At 42.4% G+C, this 14763-nt stretch overlaps 1 protein-coding gene across 3 annotated transcripts in view; it reads left to right on the top strand.

The window, feature by feature from the left end:
• Nucleotides 1-13425, top strand: part of cxxc4 (CXXC finger 4) — a 40227-nt gene extending 26802 nt beyond the window's left edge. For all 3 annotated transcript variants that reach the window (XM_046862638.1, XM_046862656.1, XM_046862647.1), the window contains exon 3: nt 11450-13425. In XM_046862638.1, coding sequence (XP_046718594.1) covers nt 11450-11494 — 45 coding nt within the window. In that variant the 3' untranslated portion in view covers nt 11495-13425. The remainder of the gene's footprint in view (nt 1-11449) is intronic.
• Nucleotides 13426-14763: the final 1338 nt, after the last annotated feature.

The following is a 14763-nucleotide window of genomic DNA, read 5'->3' as shown; positions in this document are numbered from 1 at the left end:
AGAGTCTGTGGGATGTTAGGGTGAGGGTGGGATTAGAGTGTGTGGGATGTTAGGGTGAGGGGTGGAATTTGAGTGTGTGGGATGTTAGGGTGAGGGGTGGAATTAGAGTGTGAATAGGGTGAGGGTGGGATTAGAGTGTGTGGGATGTTAGGGTGAGGGGTGGAATTAGAGTGTGATTAGGGTGAGGGTGGGATTAGAGTGTGTGGGATGTTAGGGTGAGGGGTGGAATTTGAGTGTGTGGGATGTTAGGGTGAGGGGTGGAATTAGAGTGTGATTAGGGTGAGGGTGGGATTAGAGTGTGTGGGATGTTAGGGTGAGGGGTGGAATTTGAGTGTGTGGGATGTTAGGGTGAGGGGTGGAATTAGAGTGTGAATAGGGTGAGGGTGGGATTAGAGTGTGTGGGATGTTAGGGTGAGGGTGGGATTAGAGTGTGATTAGGGGAGGGTGGGAATAGAGTGTGATTAGGGTGAGGGGTGGAATTAGAGTGTGATTAGGGTGAGGGTGGGATTAGAGTGTGTGGGATGTTAGGGTGAGGGGTGGAATTAGAGTGTGATTAGGGTGAGGGTGGGATTAGAGTGTGTGGGATGTTAGGGTGAGGGGTGGAATTAGAGTGTGTGGGATGTTAGGGTGAGGGGTGGAATTAGAGTGTGAATAGGGTGAGGGTGGGATTAGAGTGTGTGGGATGTTAGGGTGAGGGGTGGGATTAGAGTGTGATTAGGGTGAGGGGTGGGAATAGAGTGTGATTAGGGTGAGGGTGGAATTAGAGTGTGATTAGGGTGAGGGTGGGATTAGAGTGTGTGGATGTTAGGGTGAGGGGTGGAATTAGAGTGTGTGGGATGTTAGGGTGAGGGGTGGAATTTGTGTGAATAGGGTGAGGCGTGGGATTAGAGTGTGGGATGTTAGGGTGAGGGGTGGGATTAGAGTGTGATTAGGGTGAGGGGTGGGAATAGAGTGTGATTAGGGTGAGGTGGAATTAGAGTGTGATTAGGGTGAGGGTGGGATTAGAGTGTGTGGGATGTTAGGGTGAGGGGTGGAATTAGAGTGTGATTAGGGTGAGGGTGGGATTAGAGTGTGTGGGATGTTAGGGTGAGGGGTGGAATTAGGTGTGATTAGGGTGAGGGGGTTAGAGTGTATGGGATTTTAGGGTGAGGGGTGGAATTTGAGTGTGATTAGGGTGAGGGTGGAATTAGGTGTGATTAGGGTGAGGGGTGGGATTAGAGTGTGTGGGATGTTAGGGTGAGGGGTGGGAATAGAGTGTGATTAGGGTGAGGGGTGGAATTAGAGTGTGATTAGGGTGAGGGGTGGGATTAGAGTGTGTGGGATGTTAGGGTGAGGGTGGGATTAGAGTGTGATTAGGGTGAGGTGGAATTAGAGTGATTAGGGTGAGGTGGAATTTGAGTGTGTGGATGTTAGGGTGAGGTGGAATTAGAGTGATTAGGGTGAGGGGTGGATTAGAGTGTGTGGGATGTTAGGGTGAGGGGTGGGATTAGAGTGTGTGGATGTTAGGGTGAGGGGTGGAATTAGAGTGTGATTAGGGTGAGGGGTGGAATTAGAGTGTGATTAGGGTGAGGGGTGGGATTAGAGTGTGATGTTAGGGTGAGGGGTGGAATTAGAGTGTGATTAGGGTGAGGGTGGGATTAGAGTGTGGGATGTTAGGGTGAGGGGTGGAATTAGAGTGTGATTAGGGTAAGGGGGTTAGAGTGTATGGGATTTTAGGGTGAGGGGTGGAATTTGAGGGTGAGGGGTGGAATTAGTGTGAATAGGGTGAGGGTGGGATTAGAGTGTGTGGGATGTTAGGGTGAGGGGTGGGAATAGAGTGTGATTAGGGTGAGGGGTGGGATTAGAGTGTGATTAGGGTGAGGGTGGGATTAGAGTGTGTGGGATGTTAGGGTGAGGGGTGGGATTAGAGTGTGATTAGGGTGAGGGGTGGGAATAGAGTGTGATTAGGGTGAGGGGTGGGGTTAGTGTGTGGGATGTTAGGGTGAGGGTGGGATTATTTGTATTTAAATACAAATTAAATATTTGTATTTAATTATAACTCTAATTTAATTTTGTTGATTAAATACAAAGAAACAGTTTTTTGTTTTGCTTTTACTTTATCAGTCAGTTTTCCTGTTTTTCTCCTCTCAACCTCATATCCTCTTTTATGTCTCTCCGCACCAGTACAGAGTCACATGAAGATAATTCCGATTCAGAACAGAGAGGCCTTTTGTCACAGCAGAGGAGTGAAGAACGTTGTGGATTGAAACACAGCCGGATTGGCTGACCTTACAGCATTCTTGAGAAAATTTGTGTGAAATGTGTTTGTAATTATGGCAGGGAAGCAGAGACGGGCTGTGAAATAGAAAACAGGAAAGACAGAAAAAATACACGAATGTGTGTGAGAAAAAGAAAAGGAGTTAGAAAGAGAGAGAGAGAGAGAGAGCGCAAGAGAGAGAGGGAGAGCGAGAGCGAGATTATTTATTTATTTTAGAAAAAAAAAAGGCCTGTCAAAATCTCCTCCTAAGCGCTGCACTGCTGTTGAGGAAGGAGTCCTGAAACTCGGTCCATACGTTAATAAATAATGATTGTGTGAGGGTGACGGAGGGGACGAGGGATGTGACAAGCAATAGCTCATCCCTCCATCCTAACAAAGCGAGAGAGAGAGAGAGAGAGAATTTTCTTTATTATTTATAAATAGTAGCTGTAATAGTATTTTCTTGAAAAGCAAAATAAATGTTTAGTTTATCTGAGTCTTTGTGTTTAGTGGATTCTGTGTCTCTGTTATTGTTGGTGTTTAGGGGATTCTGTGTTTGTGTTTAGTGGTTTTTGAGTCTCTGTGTTTAGGGGACTCTGTGTTTAGGAGACTCTGTTAGTCTCTGTGTTAGGAGGACTGAGTCTCTGTGTTCAGGGGACTCTGTGTTTAGGGGACTCTGTTAGTCTCTGTGTTTAGGGGACTCTGTATCTCTGTGTTTAGGGGACTGAGTCTCTGTGTTTAGGGGACTCTGCATCTCTGTGTTTAGGGGACTGAGGATCTGTGTTTATGGGGCTCTGTATCTCTGTGTTTAGGGGACTCTGGGTCTCTGTGTTTAGGTGACTGAGTCTCTATGTTTAGGGGATTCTGGGTATCTGTGTTTAGGGGACGGAGTCTCTGTGTTTAGGGGACTCTGTATCTCTGTGTTTAGGAGACTGAGTATCTGTGTTTAGGGGACTCTGTATCTCTGTTTTTAAGGGACTGAGTCTGTGTGTTTATGGGACTCTGTATCTCTGTGTTTAGGGGACTCTGAGTCTCTGTGTTTCAGGGACTTTGTATTTCTGTGTTTAGGGGACTGAGTCTCTGTGTTTAGGGGACTGTTTTTCTGTGTTTAGGGAACTCTGTATTTCTGTGTTTAGGGGACTAAGTCTCTCTGTTTAGGGGACTCTGTATCTCTGTGTTTAGGGGATTCTGTCTCTGTGTTTAGGGGATTCTGTCTTTGTATATAGGGGATTCTGTGTTTGTTTAATGATTTTTGAGTCTCTGTGTTAAGGGGACTCTGTATCTGTGTTTAGGGGACTCTGTTAGTCTCTGTGTTCAGGGGACTGAGTATCTGTGTTTGGGAGACTCTATGTCTCTGTGTTTAGGGACTCTGTATCTCTGTGTCTAGGAGACTTTGAGTCTTTGTGTTTAGGGGACTCTGTATCTCTGTGTTTAGGGGACGGAGTCTCTGTGTTTAGGGGACTCTGTATTTCTGTGTTTAGGGGACTGAGTCTCTGTATTTAGGGGACTCTGTATCTCTGTGTTTAAGGGATTCTGTCTCTGTGTTTAGGGGATTCTGTGTTTGTGTTTAGTGGTTTTTGTCTCTCTGTGTTTAGTGGTTTTTGAGTCTCTGTGTTTAGGGGACTCTGTTTTTAGAAAACTATGTTAGTCTCTGTGTTGAGGACTGAGTCTCTGTGTTCAGGGGACTCTGTGTTTAGGGGACTCTGTGTTTAGGGGACTCTGTTAGTCTCTGTGTTTAGGGGACTCTGCATCTCTGTGTTCAGGGGACTGAGTATCTGTGTTTAGGGGGCTCTGTATCTTTGTGTTTAGGGGACTCTGGGTCTCTGTGTTTAGGGGACTGAGTCTCTGTGTTTAGGGGATTCTGGGTCTCTGTGTTTAGGGGACTGGGTCTCTGTGTTTAGGGGACTTTGAGTCTTTGTGTTTAGGAGACTTTGAGTCTCTGTGTCTAGGAGACTTTGAGTCTCTGTGTTTAGGGGACTCTGTATTTCTGTGTTTAGGGGACTGAGTCTCTGTGTTTAGGGGACTCTGTATCTCTGTGTCTCTGTGTTAAGAGGACTGAGTCTCTGTGTTGAGGGGACTCTGTGTTTAGGGGACTCTGTTAGTCTCTGTGTTTAGGGACTCTGCATCTCTGTGTTCAGGCGACTGAGTATCTGTGTTTAGGGGGCTCTGTAACTCTGTGTTTAGGGGACTCTGGGTCTCTGTGTTTAGGGGACTGAGTCTCTGTGTTTAGGGGATTCTGGGTCTCTGTGTTTAGGGGACTGGGTCTCTGTGTTTAGGGGACTCTGTATCCCTATGTTTAGGGGAATGAGTATCTGTGTTTAGGGGACTCTGTATCTCTGTTTTTAGGGGACTGAGTCTCTGTGTATAGGGGACTCTGTATCTCTGTGTTTAGGGTACTGAGTCTCTGTGTTTGGGGGATTCTGTTTCTCTGTGTTTAGGGGACTTTATCACTGTGTTTAGGGGACTGAGTCTCTGTGTTTGGGGGATTCTGTTTCTCTGTATTTAGGGGACTCTGTATCTCTGTGTTTAGGGGACTCTGTGTCTCTGTGTTTAGGGGACTGTGTCTCTGTGTTTAGGGGACTGAGTCTCTGTGTTTTTTGAACTCTGTTAGTCTCTGTGTTTAGGGGACTCTGTATTTCTCTGTTTAGGGGACTCTGTTAGTCTCTGTGTTTAGGGGACTCTGCATCTCTGTGTTCAGGGGACTGAGTATCTGTGTTTAGGGGGCTCTGTATCTCTGTGTTTAGGGGACTCTGGGTCTCTGTGTTTAGGGGACTGAGTCTCTGTGTTTAGGGGATTCTGTATCTCTGTGTTTAGGGGACTGGGTCCCTGTGTTTAGGGGACTCTGTATCCCTATGTTTAGGGGACTGAGTCTCTGTGTTTAGGGGACTCTGTATCTCCGTGTTTAGGGGACTGAGTCTCTGTGTATAGGGGACTCTGTATCTCTGTGTTTAGGGGACTGAGTGTCTGTGTTTAGGGGATTCTGGGTCTCTGTATTTAGGGGACTCTGTATCTCTGTGTTTAGGGGACTCTGTGTCTCTGTGTTTAGGGGACTGTGTCTCTGTGTTTAGGGGATTGAGTTTCTGTGTTTATTGAACTCTGTTAGTCTCTGTGTTTAGGGGACTCTGTATTTCTCTGTTTAGGGGACTCTGTTTTTCTGTGTTTAGGGAACTCTGTATTTCTGTGTTTAGTGGACTGAGTCTCTCTGTTTAGGGGACTCTGTATCTCTGTGTTCAGGGGACTCTGTATCTTTGTGTTCAGGGGACTCTGTATCTCTGTGTTTAGGGGACTCTGTATCTGTGTTTAGATAGACATTGTATAAAGCCTCTTTTTGTCCTTTTCCTGACTTCTATGAAAAAGGCATTAAAAGAAAGAACAGCACTCATAGAGAGAGAGAGAGAGAGAGAGAGAGAGACCTATTTAAAATATCTAACCTCTCTCCACTCGCCTTTTTCCTTGACTCTGCTCTCAGACAGGAGAATATAATGTCTCCCCCATGGGGATTGTGGGTAATTAGAGACCTATATTTTGGCAGAAATTAGTCAGAGAAAGAGACAGGAAGAAGTAATGTCATTGGTGTATGTCTGGACGGAGGTGTGAAGTGTGCGAAGAGGGCAGTCCTGACACCTTACACACTGCTCCATAGGCTCGAATCAGTCACATGATCACCTCCATTGCTTACACACCTATCATGCTAGTCTTTTTTTATTTCTTTTTAAATAATCATGCTAACAGCTTAGCCGAGAAGCTAATCATCTATACATCTAATCATCCAATCATCTATACATCTAATCATCTATGCACTTAATCATCTATACATCTAATCATCTAATCCTCTATACATCTATACATCTAATCATCTATACATCTAATCCTCTATACATCTAATTATCTATACATCTAATCATCTATACATCTAACCATCTAATCCTCTATACATCTAATCATCTATACATCTAGTCATCTATACATCTAATCCTCTATACATCTAATCATCTATACATCTAATCATCTATACATCTAACCATCTAATGATCTATACATCTAATCATCTAATCATCTGTACATCTAGTCATCTATACATCTAATCATCTATACATCTAACCATCTAATCCTCTATACATCTAATCATCTATACATCTAATCATCTATACATCTAATCATCTATACATCTATACATCTAATCATTTATACATCTAATCGTCTAATCATCTATACATCTAATCATCTATACATCTATTCATCTATACATCTAGTCATCTATACATCTAATCCTCTATACATCTATACATCTATACATCTAATCATTTATACATCTAATCGTCTAATCATCTATACATCTAATCATCTATACATCTAATCCTCTATACATCTAATCATCTATACATCTAATCATCTATACATCTAATCATCTATACATCTATACATCTAATCATTTATACATCTAATCGTCTAATCATCTATACATCTAATCATCTATACATCTAATCATCTATACATCTAATCCTCTATACATCTATACATCTATACATCTAATCATTTATACATCTAATCGTCTAATCATCTATACATCTAATCATCTATACATCTAATCCTCTATACATCTAATCCTCTATACATCTAATCATCTAATCCTCTATACATCTATAAATCTATACATCTAATCTATACATCTAATCCTCTATACATCTATAAATCTATACATCTAATCTATACATCTAATCCAACTATACAACTATACATTTAATCATCTAATCCGGGGGGGATTCTTTTATTTTATGGGTGTTAGTGTATAGATATACTGAAGGATGTTAAAAGTAATAAAAAGAATTCAAACAATCATCTAATCCGACCAGTCAGTGATTCTACACTAGCAGTTAAACAGGTTGCATGACGAATCACTACTGTACAACAAAATGTTCAATACTACAAGGTGTGAAACCTAATGTTACACACAGACCTACTGTGTGTGTGTGTGTGTGTGTGTGTGTGTGTGTGTGTGTGTGTGTGTGTGTATAATGCACATTCCGATTAAGGCTTAATTATGAGTCAGCAGCATCTGTCCATCCCTTATACACTTGCACTTACACTGCACGCACACACACACACACACACACACACACACACACACACACACACTCCTGTGAGTCCTCAATCAGTGTGGGACATGCGAAGCCTCGCCATTAAGTGCACCTGCCACCCACAATCAGTGTCAATTGCTGTCAGGACCCTAAAACACACACACACACACACACACACACACACACACACACACACTTGGGTCTCAATCAGTTAGATTGATTCAGGACGCTGCAGGTCTGATGGGGGAGAGGAGAGGGTGCAGGGAGGATGTGGAATATATCCTTATCGTTACTCTATCATGTCTCACTGTCTCTCACTGTGTCTCTCTTTCACTGTGTCTTTCTTACTGTGTCTCTCTCACTGTCTCTCTTTTACTGTCTCTTTTACTGTCTCTCTTATTGTTTCTCTCTCACGATCTCTTACTGTTTCTCTCTCTCACTGTCTCTCTATTACTGTGTCTCTCTCACTGTATCTCGCTTACTGTCTCTCTTATTGTGTTTCTCTCACTGTCTCTATTACTGTATCTCTCTCACTGTTTCACTGTGTCTCTCTCTCTTACTGTGTCTCTCTCTATTACTGTGTCTCTCACTGTCTCTCTCTAACTGTCTCTTTTACTGTGTCTCATTGTCTCTCTCTTTCTCTCTCTCACACTGTGTGATTTACATTTACAGTATTTGGTAGAAGCCCTTATCCATTCAACCTTCAGAATCCAATGTCTAAACCACTAAGCTCCACCTCCACACTGATCTGGTTATTATAATGGTGTTGATGGTGATGGTAATGATCTTTATGGTAATAATGATGATGATGATGATAATGATGGTGGGGATGGTGATGTTGACAGAGATGATGATGATGATGATGATGGTGGGGATGTTGACAGAGATGATGGTGATGATGTTGACAGAGGTGATGATGATGGTGGGGATGGTGATGTTGACAGAGATGATGATGATGATGATGATGATGGTGGAGATGGTGATGTTGACAGAGATGATGATGATGTTGACAGAGATGATGATGATGATGATGGTGGTGGGGATGGTGATGATGTTGACAGTGATGATGATGATGGTGGGGATGGTGATGTTGAAAGAGATGATGATGTTGACAGAGATGATGATGATGGTGGGGATGGTGATGTTGAAAGAGATGATGATGTTGACAGAGATGATGATGATGATGATGATGGTGGGGATGGTGGTGATGATGTTGACAGTGATGATGATGATGATGAAAATGATGATAAAGTGTGTGTGTGTGTGTGTTTGTGTGTGTGTGTGTGTGGTTGTATAAGTGCGGATTGGTATGATTGTGTAATTCTCAGTTTTGCAGGTGTGTGTGTACATGAGCGTTTCCACTCCGTCCTTCTGTTCTTTTGTGTCTCTGTTTTTTCTCCTCGTGTGTGTAGATCTCCATCAGCTCAGTGAGATGAGTGAGCGCGCGATCCCGCTCCAATCAGTGCTCAGTAATCCCCGTCAGCGGCGTGCTAATCCCCCGGGCCACTAATTGGCCAGGAACTCGGCTGTTCCATGTCCCGGCTGCCAGATGAGTTCGGAGAGCAGCCATTTCTCTTCTTTATCGGCGATTATTGAGGCGCGAACGGTGCGGGTCTCGGGCGCCGTGGAGACGGCGTAATTAAACGCCTCATTGTGGCTCGTTGGGAATTCACGGCTCTTGCGCTGTAATTATTATTTTGGCGTCGGTGCTCCTTCAGTCTCCGGCAGATTGAATTAAACACAGACTGAGCTGCAGTCAGGATCGTGTTCAGAGCTTGCTGCACACAGCGTGTGTGTGTGTGTGAGTGAAGCTAGTATAGGATTACAATATATGCAAAGAATTGTTTGTTGTTGTTTGTCTTTGTTGAATTCTGCACTTTGATTGGTCAGAAGTTGTTAATTAGTTCTCTGTAGCTTCGACAGTAGTGATGCGTTATCGTTTCCATAGTGATGGCCCGTTCACGCCGATGTGTACAGTTCATAATCCACTTAAAAAACACTGATTAAATGTGAGAAACCTTTAATATGATGATGTGAGGTACTGAGGGGAGGAGTTTACACCCCAACACTCATCCTAATCCCAGCACAACACAATGTCTCCTCTCTACACAACAAATCCATGTGTTTCTCAAAGGTGTGTGTGTAATTTCTGGGTTTTTAAAAACTCGTTACTCTATACACACACACACACACACACACACACACACACACAAACAAACACACAGACACACACACAAACACACACACACACACTCACATTGCTTGTAGTCCTGTGGTCTCATGCAGGCATGGCCTGGTACCACACACTCTACTGACATTGTTTAACGTTTACACCTAATCAATGTGAGTACTGCAGTTTGATTGGCTGGAAGTTCAGATGTAACTATAGTAACATCCAGATAAGAAAAGATTTACCATTACCCAGAGCGAGACAGCGATTGTACACACTTTCTAATGACCTCACTGAGCTCCATGAAGGAGTTTGGCATGCGGTGGAACTTCTATGATGAATACAGGGATTTTTATAAATGATTAGAGGATTCAAATGAGAACTAGGATGAAAAACAGCACCAGGAGTTCACTTTAACAGCTTCTTTTCATTCAAATTCATAGAATTATTTTGCCACTACATTGTGTGTGTGTGTGATTCGGAGCAGCAAAATTGTAGATGTAACGAGTCGAATATTAAATAATGAAAATAAAGCGTTATTCTGATCCATTCAGTGAGTTTTGCTCTGCAAACATCAATATCAACTTGAACTCCTCAATGCTTGGCAGTGACCATGCTTTCAGGTGATAATCCACAGGTGTGAGGCCTTACACCATTATAATGCTCTTCATCACCTCGGGACCTTCTTCACCTCCACATCTACACTAACATCTTGTAACACCTCACACCACCTGCGTCATGCTGTATACATTTTTAGTGCGATAAATCCAAGTGTTACAAGTCAACCTCAATTTCAGATTAGATTAGCAATGTGAGCTAACTGTACTAGCTACATTTACTCACCAAAGACACCAGAAATATCTCCAGCAATTCCCATAGTTTATGCATGCATATATATAAATATTTTTCTTTTTAATCTAATAATATTGCCTAATATTGTGTTGGTCAACATTTGCTGCTAATTCAGTCATGACCAGTCAAACATCGCCATCATGAACTTCTTCAGCAGTTTGAGCTACAGGAGCTCGTCTTCACTTCTCACTGGCACTTTTAACAATAAACATTGTCTCAGAGCAGCTTTACACAGATAATGTGGTGATAAAAATGAAGATGTTGTTTATAAGTGTAAGATTGTCCCTGATGAACAAGTCGGTGGCGGCTGTGGTGAAGGAAAAACTCCCTGAGATGCAGAAGGAAGAAACCTTGAGAGGAACCAGACTCAAGAGGGAACCTCATCCTCATCTGGGTTCTACCGAATGTCCATTTATTACAGATAAACGATGTTGAGGTGCAGTGATGGAGATCAGAGCAAACTGTAGTCCTGAGTCAGTGTAGCAGACTGTTGATATTAACTACAGTCCAATCAGTCAAATAAAGTCAAATAAATCCACCCACTAACAGGTGCCATGATGAAGAGATAATCAGTGTTCTTTACTTCACTGCTCATGATGTTGTAATGTCATATCTGATCAGTGTGTATATATATAGCTGATGATGCCTATGTTACGATGGTTCGACTTAAAATGATTCGATCTTAAGATGACAATAGCGATACGACAAAATTGTAAAAAAACAAACATAGCAGCGCACCCCCCCCTCCACCCGCGAACCGCCACTCGTCTGCACAACCGCTGCCACAGACTTCTGTAATGTATAAACAATATACAGTATATAAGTGTAAATTGCTCTGTTTTGCTAAATTATGCACTGTAATGTGCCAAATTATTTGATCAAATTATTTGACACTGATCAGCATTCTCTAAGACTTCTGGGTAGAATGGGCCATGTCTCCACTTCCCATACTTTCAAGTTACAATGTTGTAATTACAACACATCTCCATCGTAACTCAGGGATTTCCTACATAGTTGTATATGAGAGAGGTTGTATATACTTTTGTGTATACAGTGTAATATGGATTTCCTTTTTTCTAACATCACTTCCTATTTTCTCTGCTCTTCCTGTAGAGGACGCCGGTGAGCAGCGGAGAGGCATTCCGATGGTTCTTCTAGTCCCAAGGAGACACAGTCATTTCACATTCTTCAATAACTGACTCAAATAAATGGATTTAACGTCTCCAGAACCTGGAAGTGAAACCAAACCTCAGCAGAGAAACGACAGGAACGATAGAAACGAGAGACAGACTGAGAAAGAGAGAGAGAGGAATTGTGGATGAGAAAAGGTTTACCTCTGTAATTTGTTTCTTTCTTGTATAATTATCAACATTTTCAGTGTCTCTGCGTGTTCAGTGTCGTGGCTGATGAAGCTACGAATGCTAACTTAAAGACAATCAGGATCCGGAACAAACCATTCACCCGGAATAAACCATTCACCCAGTGGACAGTGTGATCACGCTGAATGACTCGGAGCGGTGAGACGAGGTGACTGAAGGCCAAACGACAACAGGTCGACATGCACTGGAATAAACCATTGTCGAGTAAACAGGGGGTTAGATAGAATCTGTCTGTCTGTTCATTTATCTATCTCTCTCTCTATCTTTCTGCTCTGCATAGCTACAACAATCCATTTCTGAAGGGAGAAGAAGGGAGTATGATTCTCTTTCTCTCTTTGTGTTTGTAAACCATTTCACAAGATAAAGGGAGGATCAGGATTTACAGATAATCTTTTTATCCATTATTTCATTTACCTGTCTGTCTCTCTGTCCATCTCCTTGTGGGCACCTGCATCCATCCATATATCGCATCCATCCATCCATCCATCTTTGATTAGAACAAACCATTTCTCATTAATTTCTGATCAATGTCCAATGGTTTGTCATGTGACCTTATTGAATGTGTGATGCCATCAATGATGTCATGACATCACGTGCAGTATGGACCAGTCGCCTAGCCTCGCCGCTGCTGGACGCTAGATGGAGGAACCGAGACCGTACGCAGACCTGCAGCAATAATCAAAAACTACTTCAGAGTTTCAGTTGATCTCATTGGCCGGGATGCGAGACGCAGCCAATCACAGTTCTGTGCTTTTTTCTTTTGGTTTCTCGCCGCTGGGGCGTAACGCAGGGCATATTGTCTTGCTATCATCGTGGTGTAAGTTTTAATTTGTGATGTGAAATGTCTTGATTTTGACAGAAAAACACTGGAGCCTCAACTGTTCGGATGAAACGTTTAAATAGTGACGTGCCACTACAGAAGTACGGGAAGCCTGTGGGTTTATTGTTTATTTATTTCTCTGTCCAGAGAATTGCAAATAGCTAAATTGATTAGTGGCTAAATTAGTGTCCTGGGCCAACTAACGAATCATTTAAACCTGTTTTATTAAGCGTTTTAGCTAAACTGGCTAGGATTGTATGGACTAGAGCTAGCTATCTGGCATTACACTGGAGAAGCTAAACAACCCCAGCTAATCAGCTAGCTAGCATTTAATATTTACAACCCCTGTATAATCAATAAAAAACGGACATTGTCACCAGGAAGTGTTCAGTAGCTCACAGCCGCTCTGGACTCCTGCAGGTTGGCACAAGGAAATAAATTCAAATAAATAAAAACATGCTAAATTTAGCACAGATCCGTTGGCTATCTGCAGCAGATGAATTGAAGCGTGAGAAAAAAAAATTCCTCTTATTATAGCTAGCTGGCTAATGCTAGCACTTTAGCACTTAGCAGTAAAAATCATGAGAGACTAATAATGAGTGAGTTTTAGCTTTAACACGTCGCTGTGTCTGAACTTCAGTTCGTCTGTTGGAGGAGATTGGATCTGTGTGGTGGTGGTGGTGGTGATGATGATGTGAAACTCCACAATCTAAAATAATGGTGTTAAAAAACCCTAACCCTGAAGCTAGCGTACATGCTAGTGCTAATGCCCTGCTGTTGCATGTGTATCTGTGTTTTTGGGTTTAAAGGTTAATGAGTTTGTATTTCGTCGTTGTGATGCTTTTATGTGTTCAAATGAAAAAAGGACCAAAAAAAGTTGGAAAAAATAATTTGATGTAATTTTTATTCTCACATGTAATTAAACATTACAATCACAAACTGTGTGTGTGTGTGTGAGAGAGAGAGAGAGAGAGAGAGAGCAAAACAGAAAATGGAGATGAATGGATGGATGGATGATTAGATAGTTTGAAAAATGGTGAGAACCTTTTGGGTAACTGAACATGAGGACATACTCAATTTGGCTCCCAGGTGTGATGTTAACACTAGAACCTGGAGAAGGTCCACTGTGGCACCCAAAAAGCTGAAGATATTTCATGTCATGATAGGGGGCAGAAGGTCCGTCCTGCAGGTCATCCTCCCACATTAAACCAGATTATTTTTAGATAGAGGAGAATCCTGTGTCCTTCTGCTCCAGATTAACGTTTAATCAGATTTAAATGAAACCATCTGCTTCAGAGAGAAAGAGGAACATTCAGCAGGTTCTCAATCATGGAATTCTGGGATTTGGCCACTTTCATGATTTTGGACTCTCATCCCATCACTAATGTGTACAAGGTAAGTTTATGGAAAAGGTTCTCTTTCTGTTTGTGGTAAATGATCACTAAAATAAAGGCTGTGGAGACAACATGAGGACAACAAGGTTTGTGAGAAACCAGACTTAAAAGGGAATCATGCTGATCTACACCAGATCCAGATTTTCTACACCATTCCCTTCTAACTGTGTACTGTAGAGGTGCAAAGTGCAACCAGGAAGTTGATTATAGTTTCATGGTGATGTTAGTGATGTTCTGATGGAGACCTGAGAGTAAAACAGGTTGAATGAATTGCAGCCCAAAGTCGTCATCATGGTTACTAAGTGTTTACCATCCACAGCGATCTCAGGTATCTTCAGGATCCATGTGGTTCATACTCACAAGCACAGAGTGGTGTTCAGGAGAACTTCATCCTAAATCAGGATTTTAGACTGTGGTCAGATAAGTGGTGTGCAGGATAAAGTGCATATCACTGGGGTGCTAGTGTTGGTGAATTCAGTAGTAACATGAGGTTCTCCTGAATGCTGCAGCTGCATTAGCACAGATCCTAAAACCTGACCCATTCATCCAGCTGTTTCCCATGGAGAAGAGAAAACTGTACTGAACACATTGTGAACATGTTCGTTCATCAGAAACACAGGAGTATAACTCTGGTTTCATGAGCTTCAGAAGGCCACACCTATGACCCACACAGCTGGATAACGGCTCCTGCTGAGCTCAGCTCTTTTAACATCTTCATGACCTGTTTATGCACAAACTCCATCTCGTCACTGAAATTCATCTCTATTTTTGTGCTTTTCAGACATCACAGCACATTGTTCCTGCTGTAGTCCTGATGTTCAGCTCTATTTATCT

This window comes from Silurus meridionalis, chromosome 2, assembly GCF_014805685.1.
Source record: "Silurus meridionalis isolate SWU-2019-XX chromosome 2, ASM1480568v1, whole genome shotgun sequence".
NCBI classification, from domain to species: domain Eukaryota; kingdom Metazoa; phylum Chordata; class Actinopteri; order Siluriformes; family Siluridae; genus Silurus; species Silurus meridionalis.
The sequence above is the reverse complement of the archived record's forward strand: the minus strand, read 5'-3'. Positions and strand labels throughout refer to the sequence as shown.